General features: G+C 37.2%; 1 protein-coding gene across 1 annotated transcript; it reads right to left on the minus strand.

Annotated features, from left to right (window-relative positions):
* Nucleotides 1-399: 399 nt before the first annotated feature.
* On the minus strand, nucleotides 400-20,027 carry LOC103216650 (ATPase PAAT). The gene is made up of 6 exons (XM_007964318.3): nucleotides 19,599-20,027; nucleotides 18,369-18,572; nucleotides 17,496-17,568; nucleotides 14,115-14,321; nucleotides 6,570-7,024; nucleotides 400-1,556 (listed from the first exon to the last, which is right to left on the minus strand). Exons 1-6 carry the CDS (start codon nucleotides 19,760-19,762, stop codon nucleotides 1,322-1,324), a joined length of 1,338 nt encoding a protein of 445 aa, XP_007962509.3. The 5' UTR covers nucleotides 19,763-20,027; the 3' UTR covers nucleotides 400-1,321.
* Between the last annotated feature and the right edge of the window lie 2,416 nt (nucleotides 20,028-22,443).

Here is a 22,443-nt window from a genome sequence, read left to right on the forward strand (position 1 = left end):
TCCTTTTTGTCCTTTCATGGCTTCTTCTGCTCATTGTCATGGCGATTGTCAACTGTCATGGAGCTGGTGGGAGTGTCATTTAGCACAGAAATAAGATTATAAAAAGGCTGAGGTCTTTTAAAAGTCATTTGGTCAGCTATCGCGGTTGTAACCAGTCTCCTCTGGTCTGGTTACAAAGGGAAATTTTCAACACAGGCACCCTGTTTCTTAAAGATAAGCAGAGTTATTAGGGCAGGGTAAAAATTCAGTTATGTCACGCAGGAATTACATCAGGTAACACTTTTAAAGAAGAAATTTGCCAAAACATTAAATGAGTATGAGATACCCATTTTCTAAAAAATAAGACATTTGAAGTAAAGATTAGTTGAAAATAAAACAGTTCTACTAACTAAAGACAAGTAGTTCCCAGAGCAGGTGCATTTATTTTTATATGCAAATATATCACACTTCAATGCATATACAATAGTTATAAGATCCAAAACCTAAGCCTATCAGAGAGAATTGCAATCCCTTGACTCATATGTGTTCATCCTTAAATGGAGAGCCTCAGTATTTCATACAATAAACATGCCAGAAAAGGATTCTGGGGAGAAAACCCGTATCAGCTCAAAAGGAGAGGTTTTCTTATACTGTCTGGAGTTACTGAGGTCAAACAAGATGACTGCATCTGTTTTACAGGAAACATCAAATCCAAAGTACTAATCATAACAAGGACTAGGCTGGTTCTGATGTTTACTTTCCTACCTACAGCTACTCTGTAATGAAACAAATAATATTAACAGCCCCAGAGTGAACTAATTTTACACATGCCAAATATCACATCTTATTCATTATCTCAGATAAGTAATACAAAACGTAAACTGGTAATCTGAATTAAAGGCTCCAAGTCTTAAGTATCCAATTTTCCAAGACAATTAGAAAAAGAAAAAAATTCAAATACTCTAAGCATTATTTTTCATACTTCTAAGACTATAAAATATTCATATAAATAAAAATTATACTTAAACACATATACAATACAAACTAATGAACTGTATTAGAAATCCTCAAGCATTTTGAACTCTTAACACAAGTATACATACATTTCTGTAAGACTGAAAAATATCGTGAGCAAAAATAATTTGACTGTATCATATTAACTCGGTGTACAGTACTGGATTTAAAATAACAAGTGTAGTAAAAATGAAAACTGAGGTCACTTTGTGTAAGACAATGATCCCTCAAAGGACATTAAATACTTGCTTTTTATAAATATTTTTGGGTTTTGGCTTTGTAATAAATATGTAATAAATATCTGCAGTACACTGTTTATGTTGAGAGCTTATCTTTCTCCATTTGAAAGTCTTTCTCCAGAGTCATAATGTCTCAGAGGTATCCCAGTGGGCAGGGAGTTGGGATTTTGCAGCAAATCCATTAACAAAGCAATCTTATCATCAATGTGCTCCTGGAGTTTATATATTCGCTGGTCAATGTAATCCATAAGTTTCTTTTCCATCAGTTCCATATTTTTAGAAAGAATCTTTTCCAAGTAGGAGCAAACAGGTTGCTCTTCCATTCTAAAAATACATTTTTAAAAATATGTAAATTTTCCCTAATATTACAACAAAATCAACCAAGCTTATAAAACGAGCAGCCAACATAAATTGCTGAGATTTGTCTCCACAGCGTGCTCTGTCTTCTTACAATGCATTTCTAGGTTCTAATATACATCCACAATAGGCAACCACAGCCCTAAATGCCCAACACATTATTGTTTAATTCTTTTTTAGTATACAGTTGAACAGAAATATAAAAGTGAAAAGGAACCCCCAAAGAGCAAGTCTTTAGAAAGGGTCTTTTTGATTTTGAGCTCCAAATCAAAACTGATCTTGCCCAATTTTCTTCTAAAGTCAACATGTGTATTTTCTAATACTTCCCCAAGCAACCCTATAAAGTTTTTCTTCCTTCATACAAACAACCTTACTAAACTACTGGAAGGTTATTTTTTAACCTGATATAAAAACACTTGAGAATTTAACTAGAATGGGCAAACTAACAAAACAAATAAAAAGAACATCAATTTCTAACGTTCACCATGAACATTAGAATAGTAAGTCTCAGGACAGGCACGGTGGCTCACGCCTGTAATCCCAGCACTTTGGGCGGCCAAAGTGAGTGGATCACTTGAGGTCAGGAGTTCGAGAACAGCCTGGCCAACATGGTGAAACTCTGTCCCTTACTAAAACTACAAAAATTAGCTGGGCATGGTGGTGGGCGCCTGTAGTCCCAGCTACCTGTGAGGATCGCTTGAATCCAGGAGACAGAGGCTACAGTGAGCCGAGATTGCGACATTGCACTCCAGCCTGGGTGATAAAACAAGAACTCTCAGAATGTGGTCCGCAGAACCTTGGGGTCTCCATGATTCTTTTGGGAATTCACTGAGGTCACAAGTAGGTTTATACTAAGATAGTATTTGACTTCTTCATCCTCATACTCATGAAAGAGGCTACAAAATCTATGTTACTGCTCTGATGACTAACAGAATCTGTAGTTGTGTATTCTTCTCTTTCCTAAAATTTCACAAAGGAGTAGAGATTTAGTGTATAAATATATGCTTTTTCAGAGATTAATCCACTCTGTTCTCAGTATTCCTACTGTACTCTTACTAGTTATATTTGACTATACATGTATGATTCAATATATATAAGGCAGCCAAAAGCTATTATGTATAGATTCACATACATTTAAAATAATACTATTCTCAATAAAATTTTAAAATCTGGCTTTTTTTCATATAGACTGTTATTTATGTTAATACACAGTGGGTTTATTGTTATTTTTAAACAAATATTTTTATGTAGCCTACATAAGTTTATTGGAGTCCTCAATTATTTTTAAGAGTGTAAAGAACAAAAGTCTGAGAACTACTACTCTAGAATACACCAAAGAGAGTTTTTAGGAAACTCTTTTATTTTGAAATAATTATGGATTCACAGAAAGTTGCAAAGATACTAGTTTCTCAGTGCCCTTTATCCAATCCTCCCAATGGTTACATCTTATCTACCTATAATCCAATATCAAAACCAGGAAATTGATATTAGTATGTGTGTGTATAGTTCTATACCATTTTATCACATGTACACATATTTATTTAACCACCACCATAATCAAGAGGCAGAACCATTCTTTAACTGCAATGATCTCCTTCCTGCTACCCCTCTATTGTCATATCTACTTCCCTAAAATCTTCTTTCCCTAATACCTGGTAACCATCAACATGTTGTTCATCTCCACAATTTTATTATTTTGAAAATGTTATAGAAGTGAGATCATACAGTATGTGACCTTTTGAGATTATCTTTTGTCACTCAGCAAAACGCCTTTGAGAGATGTCCATGTTGTTTTTTACTGCTCATCAGCATTGCATGATATGGATGTACCACAGTTTAACCATTCACCTATTGCTAAGACATTTTAGTTGGGACCTTTGGGATATTACAAAGAAAGCGTCTAATTAACAACTGTGTACAAGTTTCTGTGTAGACCTGAGCTTTCATTTCTCTGGGATGTCCAGGAGTATAACTACTGGGTTGTATGGTAACTGTATGTTTAGTTTTTAAGATATTGTCAAAATAATTTTTAGAGTGACTGTACCATTTTATATTCCTACCAACAATGTATGAGAGATCCAGTTCCCACACATCTTTGTCAGCATTTGGTATTGTTACCATTTTTAAAATTTAGCCATCCAAATATGTAGTGATACCTTGTGGTTTTAATATGCATTTCCCTAACAGTCATGAAATCAGTGTTGATCAACTTTCTATGTGCTTATTTGCTACTTGTATATCCTGTCTGTTGAAATGACTATTCTTTTGCCCATGGTTGAACTGGATTATTAGGTTTTATTTTTATTTTCTTTTAACAGAGTTTTGAGAGTTCTTCATGTACTTCAGATACAGGTCATTTGCTGGATATGTACTTTGCAAAGAATTTCTCCCAGTTTGTATTTTAATTCCCTTAACAGGGTGTTTCACAGACAAAAGTTTTACATTTTGATGGGGCCCAATGTATCAGTTTTTTATTTTATGGATCATGCTTTTAATGTCATATCTGATAACTCATTTACTAGTCCTAGGTCCCTAGAGTTTCTCCCATAGAAAAGCTTTATAGTTTTATATTTTACATTTTAGTCTATAAGTAATTTTGTGTTAATTTTTGCATAAAGTATAAGGTTTAAGCCACAATTCATTTTTTGCCTGTGGATATCCAACTGCTCCAGCACATGTTAAAAACACAATTCTACCTCTATCGAATTATTTTTGCATTGTCAAACATCAGTTGGTGTACTTGTGTAGGGTTATTTCTGTGCTATCCATCTATAAGTCTATCCCTCTGACAATAACAGTGTTGAATACTGTGGCTATATGTCTTGAAATCAAGTAGTGATTTCTCTTATACTTTTTCAAAAATTTTTACAGTTCCTTTATCTTTTCATTTAAAAAAGTTCCCCATTTCTAAATTTTAGAATCATCTCATTCATATTTATAAAAAATCATGCTTGATTTTTCATAGGAATTGCATTAAATTTATATATTAACTAGGAGAGAATTGACGCTTTTACTATGTTGTATCTTCAAATCCATGAATATGGTATGTCTCTCCAGTTTTTAGAGCTTTTCTTTCCCTCATCAGTATTTTATACTTTTCAGTTTACATATCTTGTATATATTTTGTTAGGTTTATAAATTTTTTCATATACTGTATAAGTACTGTTTATAGATTTACATATTTACATAAATTTACATGTATTTTTGTGTATTTTAATTTTGGGGGGCATTCTAGTTTGGTGTCAGGCTAATACTGACTTCACAGAATGAGCTGGAACATCTTCCCTCCTCTTCTAGTTTTTGAAAGCATGTAAAATTGATGTTCTTTAAATATTCAGTGGAAACCTCCAGTATAGCCATCTGGGCCTGGATATTTCTTTTTCATAAGCTTTCCAATCATTAATTAAGTATTTTTAGTGGTTATAGGACTATTCTGTTACTTATTTCATGTTGGCTGAGTTTGGTTGGTAGTTTGTAGTTTTGGGGAAATTAATCCATTTCTCCTAAGTTGTCAAATTTATGAGCATAAATTTGTTTGTAATATTCCCTTCCTTGTTATCTTTTAATGGCCTTAGGATCAGTAGTGACATCTCATTACATTCTGGATACTGATGATTGTATCTTCTCTCTTTTTATCTGTTGATAGTCTTGTTAGAAGTTTATCAATTTTATTGAAATTTTCAAAGAACTGGCTTTTGGCTTCACTGACTTTGTTTGCTTGCTTTCAGTTAAATTGATTTCTGTTCTTTATTATTTCCTTCTTTCTGCTTGCTTTTAGTTCAGTTTGCTTGGCTTTAAAATTGTAAATTCAATTTCTTTAATGGTCATAGGACTATTCAAAGATTATTTTATTTTGGTTGAATTGTAGTTTTATGCTACTGATTTGAGAACAATCCTCTTTTCTAAGGTAATCATTTAGTGCTATAAGTATCCTTATCAACACTTCTTTAACTGCATCCCACAAATTTTGATGTGTTGTATTTTCATTCATTTCTGTTTAATATGTTTAATTTCTGTCTAGACTTTTTCTTGAACCATAAATTTAAGAATACTGTGTAATTCCCCAAAATCTGGAAATTTTGTTGTCTTTTATTGATTTCTAGTAAGATTCATTTATGGTCAGAAAACATACATTGTATTATTTCAATCCTCTTGAATTTGGTCACATTTGCTTTGTGACTCAAGATATAATCTATCTTTGCAAATCTTCCATAGATGCTTGAAAAAAGTGTATATTCTCCTATTGTTGGTAGAGTTCTCTACAAATGTCAACTCAATCCTGCTGGTTGTTAGTGGTATTTAGTTACAAAATAATCCAACTACCTCATTTTCAAATAAAATCTCTTACGCTAAAGAATATTAAACAGTGTGGCAACATGTTTAAGCCAAAACCACACCTAGAGTCCTGAATTCTAGTCTAGAACACCATTTTGACACACTATATATTAAGCAATTAGGAACATACTTAGCTACCTCTTAATCAAATATGTACTGCCAAAATAAGGGATTAAGAGACTGGGGATAATAGCCTGTTAACTACAAATTATTATTATCGTAATATAGTTTTTTAATAATTCAGGAATTTGCCTAGATCAAACACGATCTTCAAGGAAAATGTCACAATGACATGCTTAACATACCCAGGCACAAAATAGTACAAATATATAAAACAACATAAAGATTATGATTCCCACAGCTCCTTTCCATTCATGCAAATTACTTTCTATTCCAACTGTGAACTAATACTTGTGACCCTTCCACAAAATGCCTGAGAAGTGTGCAAAACCTCCAGTTATAGGGACTTCTTTCAAAGTAATCCATTAGTTATCCCCTTTAAGTGTTAATGGTAAAATGTAAAACTTGCTAAAATTTTCTCTGGAAACGCATTTTAGGAGTACTCATTGAGACAAATCTGTTTCCTTTTATCTGATTTTTCCACCTACCAAATCAAAACTTCATATGTCTTAAAATAATACTTACCCAACACCAAGAATGCGTTCATCGTGCTTGGTGATGTTTTCCTGACACTCGGTCTTATTTCCCACACGGAGATGATTAACTTGACTACATAAATTCTGGAGAAAAGGCAGCAACTCAGAGTTAGGTATATTTGAGTTGTCACTTGCTTTCTTTGGTAAGAAAGAGGACATTGCATTTTTAAGATCATTTTCAAGAAGGGAATGGTTTTGAGGCACAATTTTACACTCATCAAGCTTGGTAGAATTCTCTCCACCAGGTAGTTGTGCACTTTTATCAATGTAAGTTTGTAAGTTTTCAGTCACATTCCCAGATGTCAATCCAGTTCTAAAAGGAAAAGGTGTGGAGGATGACTTGTCTAAGGCTCCTAAGGTAGATGAGGATTGTAGTCCAATCATATGCTTGTATCCAGAATTGCCCAACACCAACTGAAGCTGCTCTCCAATGGGAATACAATTCTAAACAAAGTAAAGAAGTAAATGTTAATATTAATAATACTGACAGCTAACTTTTGGAGTAATTACTATGAGTTGGGCACTGTGTATTGTTTCATTTGATCCTCAAAACATCCTTATAAAGTAGGCCACTAATACTATCCCAATATTAAGCTGAGGAGACCAAGGCTAAAGGTATGTAGCCAAGGTAACCAGCCAGTAAGTGGCAGAATTGGGACATGAATGCAGGCCACTTAACTCCACAGTCATGACTTTCAATTATTTCATTGTAGTTTTTCCCAAAATAAAATATCAAATAAATACTAGCATGAATAGTCAAACTGCACTGACACTAATGTTTCCACTACAAATGTCTCTTTATGATAATAAAATGTACTACTCTCAACTGAGTCACAAGAACCGGTAAGTTTCTTAAAATTCAATTATATCATTCCCAACTGTCAAAATATGGTAAGTCACTGACTTTTATCCAGTAGAATCTTTTGCAATGAATTTTTCCTGGAAACTACACAGATAATTACGCTATTTAAAGTTAGATGCTCTATGGATACATTTGTGACATTTTCAATGACTGAAATTAGCTACTTCTGGCTGGGTTTAAGAATTCCCAGGATAATGAGAGTTGTTTTGCAGCCTCAATTCAACTGCTTATGCAGTATTATTTCCTGAGAAGATTCTGGCTTATCTTGAAGGGATGATTACAATATCTGCCTTTTATGCTCTTTAATTTTTCCATTAGATAAAAGAAAATACCTCTAGCCTAAGTGTTAAGGCATATGGCTCTACTCTAAATTCAAAACATAAAAGTCTACTGTAGATTCTTATCAGGGGGTATCATCCCACACTTATTGCTGTTCAACAGCTGGTGGAACAGACTGAAAAAGCAATATGTAAATTAGCTGAAGAAACTCAGTTCATATACTTACAGATATTCTAAAAAGTTATTACTAAACTAAGCCAGAACAACATTCATTTATTCAACAGATATTTACCAGGAATCTACTCTGTGCTAGGTGTTGTTTCAAGCACTGGAAATAAAGCAGTGAACAAAATAAATTAAAATCCCTGACCTCACAGAACCTGTATGACAAACTACAAAAGAAAAGAAGGAAAAAGGAGAAATAAAAGAAAGAAAGTAAGAGAAAGAGAAAAGAAGTGAAGAAGGAAGAAAGAAGAGAAAAAAATAAAGAAAAGAAAAGAAAGAAAAAATGTATCATGAAATGGAGATGGTGATAAATACTTCAGGGAAAAATAAAGCGGAAAGGAGAAAAATAAGGGCCAGGGAAGCTGGGGGAAGATTTGTAATGTCATGTCCCCATCTAACTTTTTACCAAACTGCACTTTGGAAAAGTGCTCTTTATAGAGAAATGTTAACCTATTGTAAGTTTATCTTGTTTTATAAAATGCAAGTTTTGAATAAACCTGAATATTTAAATATTCCTGGAATAAGATGAATTAAGTAAAATTATAAAATGTTAACACTGGACAACTCCCCATAAGCTCAAAGTTATTCAGTTATAACAGGAAAGTCCATTTATTTCTCTATGACATTTCAAAACAAAATGTACAGTGGAAAACTACATTAAAAATAATAATATTTACACTACAGTCAATATCAAAATTATGGGTGAACATTAAGGAGGCAGAACATTTAAACAATCTACATGTAAAGGTATTTGCTATGTAAATTTTTCCTTTCTGACATATAATATTCTGTTTATAAAAATTCACTGACTATGAAAATTAGTCATTGGTTAAGAATGTAAAATAGTACAGTAGTGATGAAAAACAGTATGGAGGCTCCTCAAAAAATTAAAAATAGAACTACTATATGATCTAACAATCCCACTTCTGGGCGTATATCCAGAAGAACTGAAATTGGGATCTCAAAAAGATTATCTGCACTCCCATGTTCACTGCAGCAGTACTCACAACCGCCAAGATACAGAAACAACCTAAATGTTCACTGACTGATGTATTGATAAAGAAAATGAAATATCATTGAATGAATATCATACAATGAAATACCATTCGGCCTTTGAGAAGAAGGATATTTTGTCATGTGACAATATGATCAATCTGGAAGACATGTTAAGTGAAATAAGCCAGGCACAGAAGAATAAATAATGGATGATTCCACTAATGTGACGTATCTAAAATAATTAAATTCAGAAACAGAGAGTAGAATGGTAGTTGCTAGGAGATGGGGGGGAAGGAGAAACCAGGAATTGCTATTCAATGAGTATAAAGTTACAGCTTTACAAGATGAATCTGTTTTACAGATCTTGTGTACAACAGGGTCTATAGTTAACAACACCATATTGTACATTTAAAAATTTGTTAAGAGGGTAGATCTCATGTTAAGTATTCTTACCACAATTTTAAAAAGGTCATATTTTCTGAGATGAGAGCTCTTTAGATGATATTTTCTCTTTGGATTAAATATCAAGAAATTCAGATATGTCTACATGCCACCATAGGAAATGAAGAATTCTCAGGTGGCCGTGTTGGTTAAAATTTATGGTGAAGAAAAATTACTTATAAATAAAACTATAAAAATTTAAAGACACGGCCAAAATAAAAATATATCTAGTTTCATTTTTTCCTAAAGTCAAGATTTTAAAAGAGAAATCAGACAGTAAACTAATATTCTCTAATTGTTTCCAAAATTTGTTCACAAACAATTGCTTCCTTTTTAAAATCTTCCATTAAAAGAGTTATTATCAAACTACAATGTACATAAAACTCACTTAGACATGACGGTTTAAAACACTGATTCCTGGACCCCACCCTCTGGGAATGAGTAGTGAGGGCCAAGAATCTGCATTTTGAAGACCTTCCAAAGGATTCTGACACAGGTGTTCAATGATGGACTGTACTTGAAAAAATACACTGCCCTAAATAAATTCTTAATAAAGCTCAAATCTCACAAGCTTGTCAAAGTCTTTATTTATCTTCAATATTCCTTTACAAAAGTATCTTCTAATTTCCCCTTTATCTCTAAACTTGAAAAAAAAACCCGTGTGCACTTAGTAACTCCACATCCCAAATACCCAGTTACTACCTAAATACCTTACTACCTAATCCCTCACAACTTGGTTTATGTCTCGTCACTATTCATACTTACTCCCTGAGGATCTCCAAGAAACAGTTGATCAACTCAATAGGTGTGTGTGCATATACACACATACATACATGTATATATACACGTATATACACACATACACACACACACATATATATGTATGTATGTGTCACATTACAAAGTTTTGGTCAACAATGGACCCACATATGACAGTGGTCCCATAAGATTATAATGGAGCTAAAACATTCCAGTCGCCAAGTGGCATCACAGTAACACATTACTCACATGTTTGTGGCAATGTTGGTGTAAACCAACCTATTGCACTGCCAGTCATATAAAAGCATAGCATGCTTTGGGAGGCTGAGACAGGCGGATCACGAGGTCAGCATATCAAGACCATCCTGGCTAACACGGTGAAACCCCATCTCTACTAAAAAAAAAAAATACAAAAAAACTAGCCGGGCGAGGTGGTGGGCGCCTGTAGTTCCAGCTACTCGGGAGGCTGAGGCAGGAGAATGGCATAAACCCGGGAGGCAGAACTCGCAGTGAGCCGAGACTGTGCCACTGCAGTCCAGCCTGGGCAACAGAATCCGTCTCAAAAAAAAAAAAAAAAAAAAGCATAGCATGTACAATTATGTACACCATATACTACACAGTAATAATAATAATAATAATCAATGACTATGTTGCTGGTTTATGTATTTACGATACTATATTTTTAGTCTTAAAGTATATTCCTTCTGCTTATATATTCTAAAAGTTAACTGTAAAACCACCTCAGGCAGGTCCTCTGGGAGGTCTTCCAGAAGAAGACATTGTTATTATACAATATGACAGCTCCATGGCTATTACTGTCCCTGAAGATCTTCCAGTGGGGTAAGATATGGAGGTGAAAGACAGTGATACTTACGATCCTGACCCTCTGTAGGCCTAGGCTAATGTGAATGTTTGTGTCTTTGTTTTAAGCAAAAAAGTTTAAAAATTAAAAAAAAAAAAAAAAATACAAAAAAAGATTAATAGAAAAAGGATATAAACAAACCAAATATATTTTTACAGCTATATAACGAGTTTGTGTTTTAAGCTAAGTGCTACTACAAAAGAGTCAAAAACTTTTTTAAAATTCAAGTGTACAAAGTTAAAAAGTTACAATAGGCTGGGCATGGTGGCTCACGCCTGTAATCCCACCCAGCACTTTGGGAGTTTGAGGAGGGTGGATCACCTGAGAACCTGGAGTTCAAGACCAGCCTGGCCAACATGGCAAAACACCATCTCTACTAAAAATAAAAAATTAGTCTGGTGTGGCGCCATGTGCCTGCAATCCAGCTACTAGGGAGGCTGAGGGAGGAGAAAGGCAGAGGTTGCTGTGAGCCAAGATCAACGCCACTGCATTCCAGCCTGGGTGACAGAAGAAGACTGTCTCAAAAAAAAAAAAAAAAAAATACAATAAGCTAAGGTTAATTTATTATTGAAAAATAAAAAATGCTTTAAAAAATTTAGCATAGCCTAAATGTACAGTGTTTATAAAGTCTACAGCAGCGTACAGTAATGTTCTAGGCCTTCATATTCAGTTACTGACTTACCTAGAGTAACTTCTAGTCCTGCAAGATCAGTTCATGGTAAGTGCCCTACAGAGGCGTGCCATGTTTCATCTTGTATACTGTATTTTTACTGTACCTTTTCTATGTTTAGATACACAAATCCTTACCATTATAACTGCCTAGAGTATTCTGTAAAGTAACATGCTATACAGGTTTGTAACCTAGGTAGATAGTACACTATATCATCTAGGATTCTGCAAGTACATACTATGATGGTTTCACAACCGTGAAATCCCCTAATCACCTATGTTCTCAGAACATATCCCCACTGTGAATTGACGCATGACTGTGTATACGTACTTGGAGCCATAAACAAGACAGATAAGTCTTGTTTGCTTGAAGCTTGTCTTTTAGTGAGATAAACATGCAACCAATACAAAAACAACAACAAAGTGGTCAAAAGGGCACTGATGAAACTGATATGGATTTGGAGGTACATGCTACTTTACACTGGTTGGCTAAGAAAGTTGTCATTAAGGATGTAACATTAAAATGAGATCTGAATAAGAAAAATGTAGATACAGAAGTATCACAGAGAGGGGTTTCTGGACACAGCAGTTATGAGTGCAAAGGTCTGGAGGTGGGAATATATTTAGATATTTATGGAATATAAACATCAGAATGTCTGGAGCAAGCTGCCCAAAGAAACATGGCAGGAGATGAGGCTGAGAAGGCAAGCAGGGCCTATATTTTAGAGATCAAGGTAAGGAATCAGGATTAATTCTAAGTACAAAGGGAGGCAAGCAGTCAGGGGGCTTTGCACAGGAGAAGGATGAGATCCAATTACCCTTTGAGGTCATTCTCGGTACATTGTGGAGAATGGATTGTAGCAGGGCAGGAGGGCCAGTTAGGAATCTCCTGAGGTGTCCAGGTGAGAACATGGTGTGGGAGGAAGAAAAGTACACATTTCCATCTTTTTTGAAATTCTTCTTTCTGTGGTTTCCATAATCTTCAGCTTTCCTGGTTCTCTTAACTCAGCCCATATTACAATACTGGGACATTAATATTTGTGAACCACACAAAATCTACAAGGAGTTCTTGCATTATTTAAAATTTTCACATCAATTCTGTGATCCTTAGTGTTATCATTTAGATTTTGTATATGAGGAATTCATATTGAAAAAAATATGAATCAACTTGCCATAGGATGCAGAACTAAGAAGAGGCAGGACAAGAGCTTGAAGTCACTTTGCCTAACATCAAATCCTTTCTCTTGCTACTCTATCACACTGCTGCCTTCTACATTTCTGGTTACCTTTCTCCTCTCCCTGTATCTTTACAAATGCAGCTACTCTCCAAGGGTCTTTCTTCCTTGCTTCAGTCCCTCCCTTCACCACAGTACCTGTTAGCTACTGTGGGAACACCCCTAAACTTCCCTTCCAGCCACTGAAGGTTCATTCCATTTCTCCTAATCCTCTGTTTCCAGATGTTTGCAACATACTTCCAGGGAATGTCTTATTCACAGCTAAAACTCAATGTTCCCAAAATTAAATTCCTTTTTCCTCCAAGCATCCTCCTCCTTTGGGCTGCATTTATATTATTAGCATCACCATCTTCAGAGCCTCGATTTCATGTTTAACTGTTTTTTCTATCATAATACCAATATTAAGTTAGCTGTCAAGTCCCAATGGCTCCATCATTTTAGCATCTCACAATCCAGCATTATGTTACTATGTTCAATCTTAGACCTCATTCACTCTTATCTGGATGAGGGGAATAACGTGCAGCTTGTCTTCTCCTTATAGTCTCACCTTCTTCAGATTCACCTTACACATGACAGTGGCTTAACATTTCTTGAAACATAAGTTAAAAACATCTACAAATTTAAAGTAGGATCCAAAGCTCTTTATGATCTAGCTGAAATCTACTTTAAACTTCCCCTATTACTGTTTTGCTTCAGAGAAATGAACTACTATTCATTTTTCAGCTATATCAAATTCTTCTAGCATTGAAGATTTTATTCACCTTATTTTTTGTCTGAAATGGCCTTCTTTCTAATTTACTTGCCTAATCCCACCCTTCATTTTAAAGGGCTAGATAAAATACCACTTCCTTTAGTGAGCCTTTCCTTAGTGTTTTCATCATTCCCCACTTACATGCTCCGGAATGTAAAAATTCTTAAAGACTACAGACTAACTGATCATCTTTGCACACTCAAAATTGCTCAAACCAGTGCCTTGTTCACTGCAAGAAAAAAAACTTGCTGAATGAATGAATTCATAAAAAGTATGAAAATGTGTAGTCAAAACACTTTGTAGAAGGGCAAATCTATAAAGTTAACTTCTCTAAAACTAAAAGATAACAGTTAAATCAGTATAAAAGGAAAATTTTAAGTCACTACATTTCTTTACAAAAAGCAATCGTTTTGAAATTGTCAATGGTATCTGGAAAGAAATCCATTTCTACTTACCCGCTGCTGAAATCTAACCATATCCATCAACTGCTGAGCTCCAGGAGATAACTTTGACCCCATGGATTCCATTATGGTTTGGACCTTGTCAAGGTCTATCCTTGATCCTACAGCAGGAAAGCTTGTTGAAGAATTTGCCAAAACTGATCTCATGTGTACCACAACTTTACTGATGAACACACGCTGCCTTTCGCCAAAGGAGAGCAACTATTATAAAACAAAAGTTCCAGAAAATAATGATATTAAAAACAATCATCATTTAAGGTCACTTCTTGGTATCACCTAAACAAGAGTGAAGCATTCAAGAATCTAAAAACTAACTTCAAGTATATTTTAAACTTTTCTCTAGAACAGCAATAGTCAGGAAAAATTCCAATTTATCATGAGGCTCAGATGAACTATTTAAATAAAAGAGTCCTTTCAAAAATTAAGACTTCATGTACAATAACAAATGAGGTGGTTAAATAAATGTTTACCTATTTAAAGAACTAAAAATAAACTACAATAGTCCCTCTTTACCTGTGGAGAATGTGTTCTAAGACCTCCAGTGGCTCCCTGAAACTGCATATAGTACCAACCTCTATATTTTTTCCTATACATACATACCTATGATAAAGTTTAATTTATAAATTAGGTATAGTAAGCGTTTAATAATAAAACAATAATTTTGACAATATAATAAAAGTTATGTATATGTTACTGCCCATTAGCCACTTATAGCCAAATGTATCATCAGAAGGTCAATAGTAGCCTAGTGCTATATTACAATGCCTATGGCATTCACCTCACTTCATCTCATTACCCTTCCTGTAATGATGTGATATGGTAAAATGCCTACGTAATGAGATGGAGTGAGGTGAATGATATAGGCATTGTAATACAGCACTAGGCTACTACTGACCTTCTGGTGATACATTTGGCTGTAAGTGGCTAATGGGCAGTAACATATACAGTAGGGATCTACTAGACAAAAGGATGATTCATGTTCCAGACAGGACTAAGCAGGATGGCAGGATATTCCATCATACTACTCTGAATGAAGCACAATTTAAAATTTATGAATTGTTTATTTCTGAAATTTTCCATTTAATATGTTTGGACCTCGGCTGACTGTGGGTAATGGAAACCGGGGAAAGTAAAACCGCAGATAAAGGGGAACTACTATATACCTACCAATCTGAGACCTTAACATACCACAACTTGCTACTTAACAAAAAATAAGGCTGGCCAGATGCCCATGCAAAATGTTTACTGAAATAATAAGTAATACTCAATCCTTTCAAATTCAGAACTATAAGAGAATATCAGAATGATGTAACATAGCTTGCTGGATTACACATAGAAATGATGACTTCAAGGGTGATTTTCTAACTTGTTAAAGGACACTCAATTAGTAAAGGACCAGCTTGAAACCTAGCTCTTCTGGCTTCTATCCCTGTAGTTTATCCAACATTTTATTCTGTCCATATTTCTGAAACAAGAGACATTTCATTTGTGGTACAGACAACAGAGTAGCAAAACTGAAAAGGAACAGGCTTTAGAATCAGACAAACCTGAGTTTAAATTATGACTCTGGTACTTACAACCTGTGTGACCCTGGGCAAATGCTAAATCTGAGTCAGGATTAAAATGAGAGAAGACAGTAGCAATGATTTCACATAGTTGTTGTGAGGATTATATGTTAAAATGTCCAGTAGCGACCACTAAGTGCTCAAAAACTTGTAAGTGCTCAAAAACCTTGCGTCAGAACAAGCTTTCCTATCAATCCGAGTTTCCCTGAAATAACCCTTTGCATTCCCATGTACTTTCATAGAACAGTTAAAAAAAAAAAAAAAAAAAACCATTCACTTTCAGAGACACACACAGGTTCATATATCAAATAAGGACATAGGTCAATACAGACTCATGATCCAAGAACTCTTGAGTGTTGAACCAAAGACGTGACTGTCTTCAACATTTTAAGGAAACACGTTATTAACCTCCTACCTCTCAACTTCTCTGTAGTTCCCCTTTCTCTTCTTAACCCCATAGCCTTTTTCAGCATTAAATATAATACTTATTATACTCATTGGTCTCCTTATTGTCTGTCTCGCCCACTAGAACACAAGCAACATAAGGGCAGACATTTCAGTTTATTTACTTATTGCTAATTCCTGAATGACTAGTATAGTACCTGACATTAAGAGGCACTCAAATCTTTGTTGAATGAATATATCACTTTATTCAAATGGTTTTAGAAGTTATTTAATATACACTATCCAAAACAACATCTTGGGATAATCAGTTCTGTGAGTTTGCTATCTGCCTGTGAATATCACTTATTTTTTCTTATTGTAAAAATAAGTTTCAATCTTCTATAAGTAATGATAGTAAGTACAGAATTTTAGAGATAAAAAAAATCCAAGAATTTTCTTCAGCTAATTTTACCCCTGAGATAGGTCCAAAATTTGCCCAAGACTAATCCACTAGTCAGCGACAGAACTGAATTAACACTCAGGGCTGAGGACTTCCAACTCATTACCTTATCCATAGACTCTGAAGACACAACTAACAGTTACCTTAACAATATTTTTCATGCTGAAGACAACAGTCCAATCCCTTAAACTTATTGGTTCTCTTGCTTGAAACTTCTCTAATTTCATTCTTTTATAAATGGGGCCAAAACTGCTTATGGGTTTTTGCCACCACTATACAGAGTTTTTAAAAATGTTTTTTGCTCAATTTCCCAACACTTCAAAATACACAGCACTACTATATCAACAATACATTATCCAAAGTTAATAAATGGTCAAATTCTATTTTTATTATTTTTTTAGTGAGATGGGGTTTCACTCTGTTGCCCAGGTTGGTCTTGAACTCCTGGGCTTGAGCAATCCTCCCACCTCAGCCTCCTGAATAACTGGGATTATAAAAATGTACCACTGCACGTGGCTCATCGTTAAATTTTAAGAGAAAAAGTCTACTCCCTGGTCACCCGGTGAAAAATTTAAAAAAAAAAAAATTTTTTTTAAATACAATGTTAAAAAGCGCTGACAATTTTTTAGAAAAGCAATTTCTTTTTATACGTTTACTAAGTATTTCTGAGCCTCATCTCTACTAAAAATTAAAAAACACCAGGCATCGTGGTGCATGCCTGTAGTCCCAGCTACTCAGGAGGCTGAGGTGGGAAGTTAGCTGAGCTGGGAGATGAGGTTGCAGTGAGCCATGACTGTCCCACTGCACTCCAGCCTGGGCAACAGAGCAAGATACTGTCTTGAAAAGAAAAAAAAAAAAACAAGCAAGCAAGTTGGACTAATTGTATTACTAATCCAAAAGAAAACAAGCATACACAGAGTACAAAAACAACTTAATTGTCAAATTAGTTAACAACTGACAACTTACCTTTATTTTACAAGCATGTGTGGAGGACTCCAATTTTAGATATTTTTTGTACAAAATAACCTTTTCATGTTCACTAAAAATAAAAAAAAGAATTTGTTTTACTTACATATGTTGTCACTTTTAATATTTACACTTACAAATAAATGTTTCCAGAACAATATTTAAATCCTAAGATTCAGTTTTCCTGGTGAGGCATGAAGAGTTGGGATCCATTACTGAAGCACACTGCCTATGACTACATCTACCACTTACTAGGCTCAATGAGAAAATTACATTATACAACATAGGTACAACCATGTAGCCAGACCGTATTTTAAAGCTCAATAAACACAGCAATTGTTTCCAACATGAAGGATACAAAACAGTCATATTTTGGCTTACATTAAAGACAGACTGGGGAAAAATCTTCATAAGAAAAAAAATCACAAGTTGTGTTACAGGTTAATAAATAGGTTTATGTAGCACAGTCTTAGATCCCTCCACCATTTCTAATGGGCTTCCAAAAAGAAAATGTGTTCAAAGTTCGACTGACTACCAAGTTAACTTTTGGAAGACAGACTGCTGTGAGTTTAAGGAAAGAGATATACTTCTCAAAATTTCATTCTAATAAAACTCTTCCACTAACTAGCTATGACCTCCTACCAATTCACCTCCACTGTTAGTTCTAAACTTCAACATTTAAAAAATAACCAGGCTGATCTACACTGTCTTTAAGATCTCTAAAGTTCTAAACTTCTATGCCTACTGGCACATTTTTATCTTCTCTCCCATAACATATGGCATCAATGTCAGAGAATCAATAATTATTGCAAAAAGTGAGAAAAATCAAAACACTAATTCAGAAGAACACTTTCCCGTGTACAAGCCACACACCTGTCATCCAGGACAGTACAAATATTCTTGCCCCTACTGGTTCCACAGTACTCCTCTCCTAAGTAGACTTCCATATTTCTTGCTGAACTTAAAATGCCAATAGAAGCGATTTCTTCACCTCCATCAGGGCCACACCTCAGGTAAAGGAAGCAGGGGTTTTCATCTTGGTTGTTTAGGTTTCTCTTCAAAATCACCAGATCCTGGCTGAGAAGAAAATTGGTGAAAACATCACACAGTATACTTCTCTGAACATGACTCATAACCCACTTGTTAGGTCATGAGGTTGCTTTCTTCTTCTTTTTTTTTTTTTTTTTTTTTGAGACGGAGTCTCTCTCTGTCGCTCAGGCTGGAGTGCAGTGGCAGGATCTCTGCTCACTGCAAGCTCCGTCTCCCAGGTTCACGCCATTCTCCTGCCTCAGCCTCCCAAGTAGCTGGGACTACAGGTGCCCGCCACCACGCCTAATTTTTTGTATTTTTAGTAGAGACGGAGTTTCACCTTGTTAGCCAAGATGGTCTCGATCTCCTGACCTCGTGATCCGCCCGCCTTGGCCTCCCAAAGTGCTGGGATTACAGGCGTGAGCCACCGCGCCCGGCAGGAGCTTCTTTCTTCTAACTCACTTCCACTTGCCCTTGAGGTCCAAGCACCTTCCCAAGCATCCAACAAGCACTCAACAAATTCATATGGAAATGGAGGTGTCACACATCAGGGCTTTCCCCTCTCATTTTTCCCTTAATCATCAACATTGTACTCAATCCCCTGCCATTGACTCTCGGATAATTACATAAATTACTGGACACCTACTGTGTGCACAGGAGTAGGAGCAGGGCACAATAAAAGACAAAAGTGTATTTTTTTCGAAATTAAGTCGACGACGGTCGTCTATAGCTAGACGTTTTACACAGCCTGTTTTGGTGGACAGGAGGTGGCTTGTTTGAGGGTAGGTGGGAGGACTGACTTTGACAGCAGCCCTGAGGAGCTGTCACGCCTGTCCGGGACGTTTATGAAATTCCGAGTCCGAGTCACCTTCCCCCGCTCATGCCCCGGGAGCCTCGGCCCCTTCCCGGCCGGACCCACCCCGGACCACCTCGCAGTCCCCTCCCCCACTAGAGACCCGGCACCAACTGCTCTCCCGGATCCCAGGCTCAGACCCTCTCGCCTCCCCTCACAGCTCCCAGAGGAGCGCGGCAGTTGCCGAGCGTAGCGACCCCGTCCCCGTCGGCTCGGCGCACCCTGGAGCAGGCGGCGCCAGCAGCTCCTCCCAGTCGAAGTCACCGGGGCCGAGACCGGCCCGGGTGAGAAGGAGGTTGTGGGTCAGGGTCCCGCCTCCAACATCCCAAGAAGAGGCCAGCGTGGGGCGGCGGGTGAGGCCCCGGTCCTCGTTCCATGTCTCCATTCTGCCGCCTTCAGTCAGGCCAGCCCAGCCCCGGAACCTCTCTTCCAGTGCTTGAATTTCCGCCGGTACAGCGTGAAAGTGGGCGGCAAAGCCACTTCCGGCTCACTCCGCTTCAAGTACCGGCCACTCCTGGCTTTGGTGGGGAGAGCAGGCACCAGAGCCACGCATGCGCATGTGCCTGCTGGACTCAGGCGCGGCGCTCAAAGTGTGCGGGGAAGCGGTCGAGAGTGGAGTCTGTGGACTGGCAGACCCTCGCTCGCTCGCTGGAGACTATGCGCAGGCGCGGTGCACTGCGCGCCGGCACTAGGGTGTTTTTGCCGTTGGCTGTGGAGAAACAGCAGGCGGCGTGGACTGCCGTTGCTGATCTGGTGTGGAATGTCTGTGGTCAGGTAGGTGTGGTCTCGTCGCTCTACGCGACTCCTGACCTCGTTCTTTCCCGAGGGGACGCCAGGGCCTTTTTGCCTCCGCTCCGTCGGGTCTGCAGCGTTTGTGGCAGCGAGCGCGGTGGACGCGCTGCCAATTCCGGTTATTTTTACTCCGAACTCTCCTAGCCTCCCTCACACATATTCTCGCGTTAGAGTGGGGGTTGAAGGGCGTCTGTGATGGGCATTGAGCCACGCTGGCCTTCGCCGGGTGCCCATCTCGGCTGACGCCCCCTGACCCCATGTGAAACCTGCCCCTCGGGCCGCGGGAACCCGGGCAGCCAGGACTGGACGCTCTAGGTGACAGAAATCTGAAATGCAAGAAAGACCCAGGGACCGAAGGCAGGGGCTGCACCATGAGATCACTACTCATGGCACTGGAAACAGCAAGTGGAAAGGGGGTCTCAGGACTCTGTTGAAGTAGAATGTGAACTCAGTCTTGAAGGAGCTTAAGGCTATGGATACAGAATAGTGGGAGCAGATGGAACTTTCTAGATGCCCCACAGGATGGGACTGTATATAGTGTGCCCCCTCATCCTCTTCCTGTAGAGGCTTGTGCAGATTATTTTTCTGTCTTTTGAAAAAAGGAAACTCTGAAACTCCACTCGTCTGTAATCTAGAGTTCCAAAGTTGTATTTAAGGTGGTATCCTCTCTAGGAAATAACGTTTTTGCTCACCCATAATCTAATTTTGTTTCAGAGCTGTCTATTCTGGGTTCATGACTCAGTGCACATTACTTTAATCTTTTTGCTTATGTTTTCATTTGAGTTTCTGTACTAGGTCGTGTGCCCTCTAGCTAAAAATGAGAATAGAGTAACCTTTGCATTCTGTTTACCTGTGTCAAAGCAAGAAAAATGATGACCAACTGTATTTTTCTATAAGTAATCACCAGAATGTATGTATGGTAGGTGAATTCACCAAGATTGGAAGAGAGAAATGTCACCAAAGGTCTATCATAGCAGAATTGCAAAGTCCTCGTTTGCAAAGGTTTTTTAATATTTCAGACTCATTCTAAGTTGTCTTTGTCATTATTTTTGTCCTGTACGTCCTGCTTCTTGTAGTCATAAGTTAACGTTGATCCTAAAAATGTGGACAGTCCGAAGGAAAATAGGCTCTTCAGAAACTAATCTGCAATTTCATGAACAATATCAATATTGTAAACTGGATTTTGACTTCTTTAAATAAAGCTGAATGGCCAGGAATCAGAAAACGAAAGATTCCTATGGTCTGTCCTTTCCTTTATTTCCATAGAGCCAATAAACCACCAGTCTTCATTTTCTTAAAGAAAGATTTTCCTATCTGGCTTTTTCTGTTTCCAAGCACTAGCTTCATCTGAACAATTCCAGGAGTTTCTGTCAGTAGCTGTCATTTTCATTCCTTCCATTTCATTCTTTGCACTGCCCTTTTCTCCTTCTGGTGATTGATGTTCCTGACTGAATCAACACCTTCACTCCTTAGCATAGCAGGCAGAGTCCTTTGTACTATGAACCCTGCCTACCTTCCAGTTTCCTCTACCTAGAATGCTGTTTTTTCAATAGTGGGAAAAATCCTATTTATCATGCGAAACCAAGCTTACTTCATCCTGTTATAGAATTAAACAAATTCCTCTGTGCTGCACTTACCACTCTTTTAGATAGTATAATTCTCCTTTGTTGTCAGACTTTGCCAGTTTATGTATCTGTTCCCTACTATCTGCATGCTTGCTGAGATTAGGCATTATGTTGAGTACAGGTTTGTTGTGTGGAATTGATAGGTTGGTGACAGCTTTTATCACATGAACTAAGCAGCAGAAAAAGGAAAATTTGTACATTCAATCTTAAGCTTTTTTCCAAAGCCAGGATGGTTATGGTTCAAAGCTGACTTCAATCTTAATATGATCCATTATTCTTGTCATGAATTACAAATGAGTTTTTTGCTTTACTTTTCCCTTTGAAATAAATCATAAAATATAGTTGGTGATATGGTTGACTGTGTCCCCACCCAAATGTCATCTTGAATTGTAGCTCCCATAATTCCCACTTATTGTGCGAGGGACCCCATGGGAGATAACTGAATGGTGGGGGCAGTTTCCCTCATACTGTTCTCGTGGGAGTGAATAAGTCTTGGGAGATCTGATGGTTTTTTTTTTTTTTTTTTTTTTTTTTTGAGAGGGAGTCTGGCGCTGTCGCCCAGGCTGGAGTGCAGTGGCCGGATCTCAGCTCACTGCAAGCTCCGCCTCCCAGGTTTGGGGCATTCTCCTGCCTCAGCCTCCCGAGTAGC

Source organism: Chlorocebus sabaeus, chromosome 9, assembly GCF_047675955.1.
Source record: "Chlorocebus sabaeus isolate Y175 chromosome 9, mChlSab1.0.hap1, whole genome shotgun sequence".
NCBI classification, from domain to species: domain Eukaryota; kingdom Metazoa; phylum Chordata; class Mammalia; order Primates; family Cercopithecidae; genus Chlorocebus; species Chlorocebus sabaeus.

Bases quoted from the DNA above. Each gene is read 5' to 3' on its own strand.
- LOC103216650 (XM_007964318.3), bottom strand. From the start codon at position 19,762: ATGGAGACATGGAACGAGGACCGGGGCCTCACCCGCCGCCCCACGCTG. The intron at 17,569-18,368 runs GTGTGTGGCTTG...TTTTATTTTTAG, and splicing joins TGTACTGTCCTGGATGACAG to TGAACATGAAAAGGTTATTT. The intron at 7,025-14,114 runs GTAAGTAGAAAT...TACTTTGTTTAG, and splicing joins TGGTTAGATTTCAGCAGCGG to AATTGTATTCCCATTGGAGA.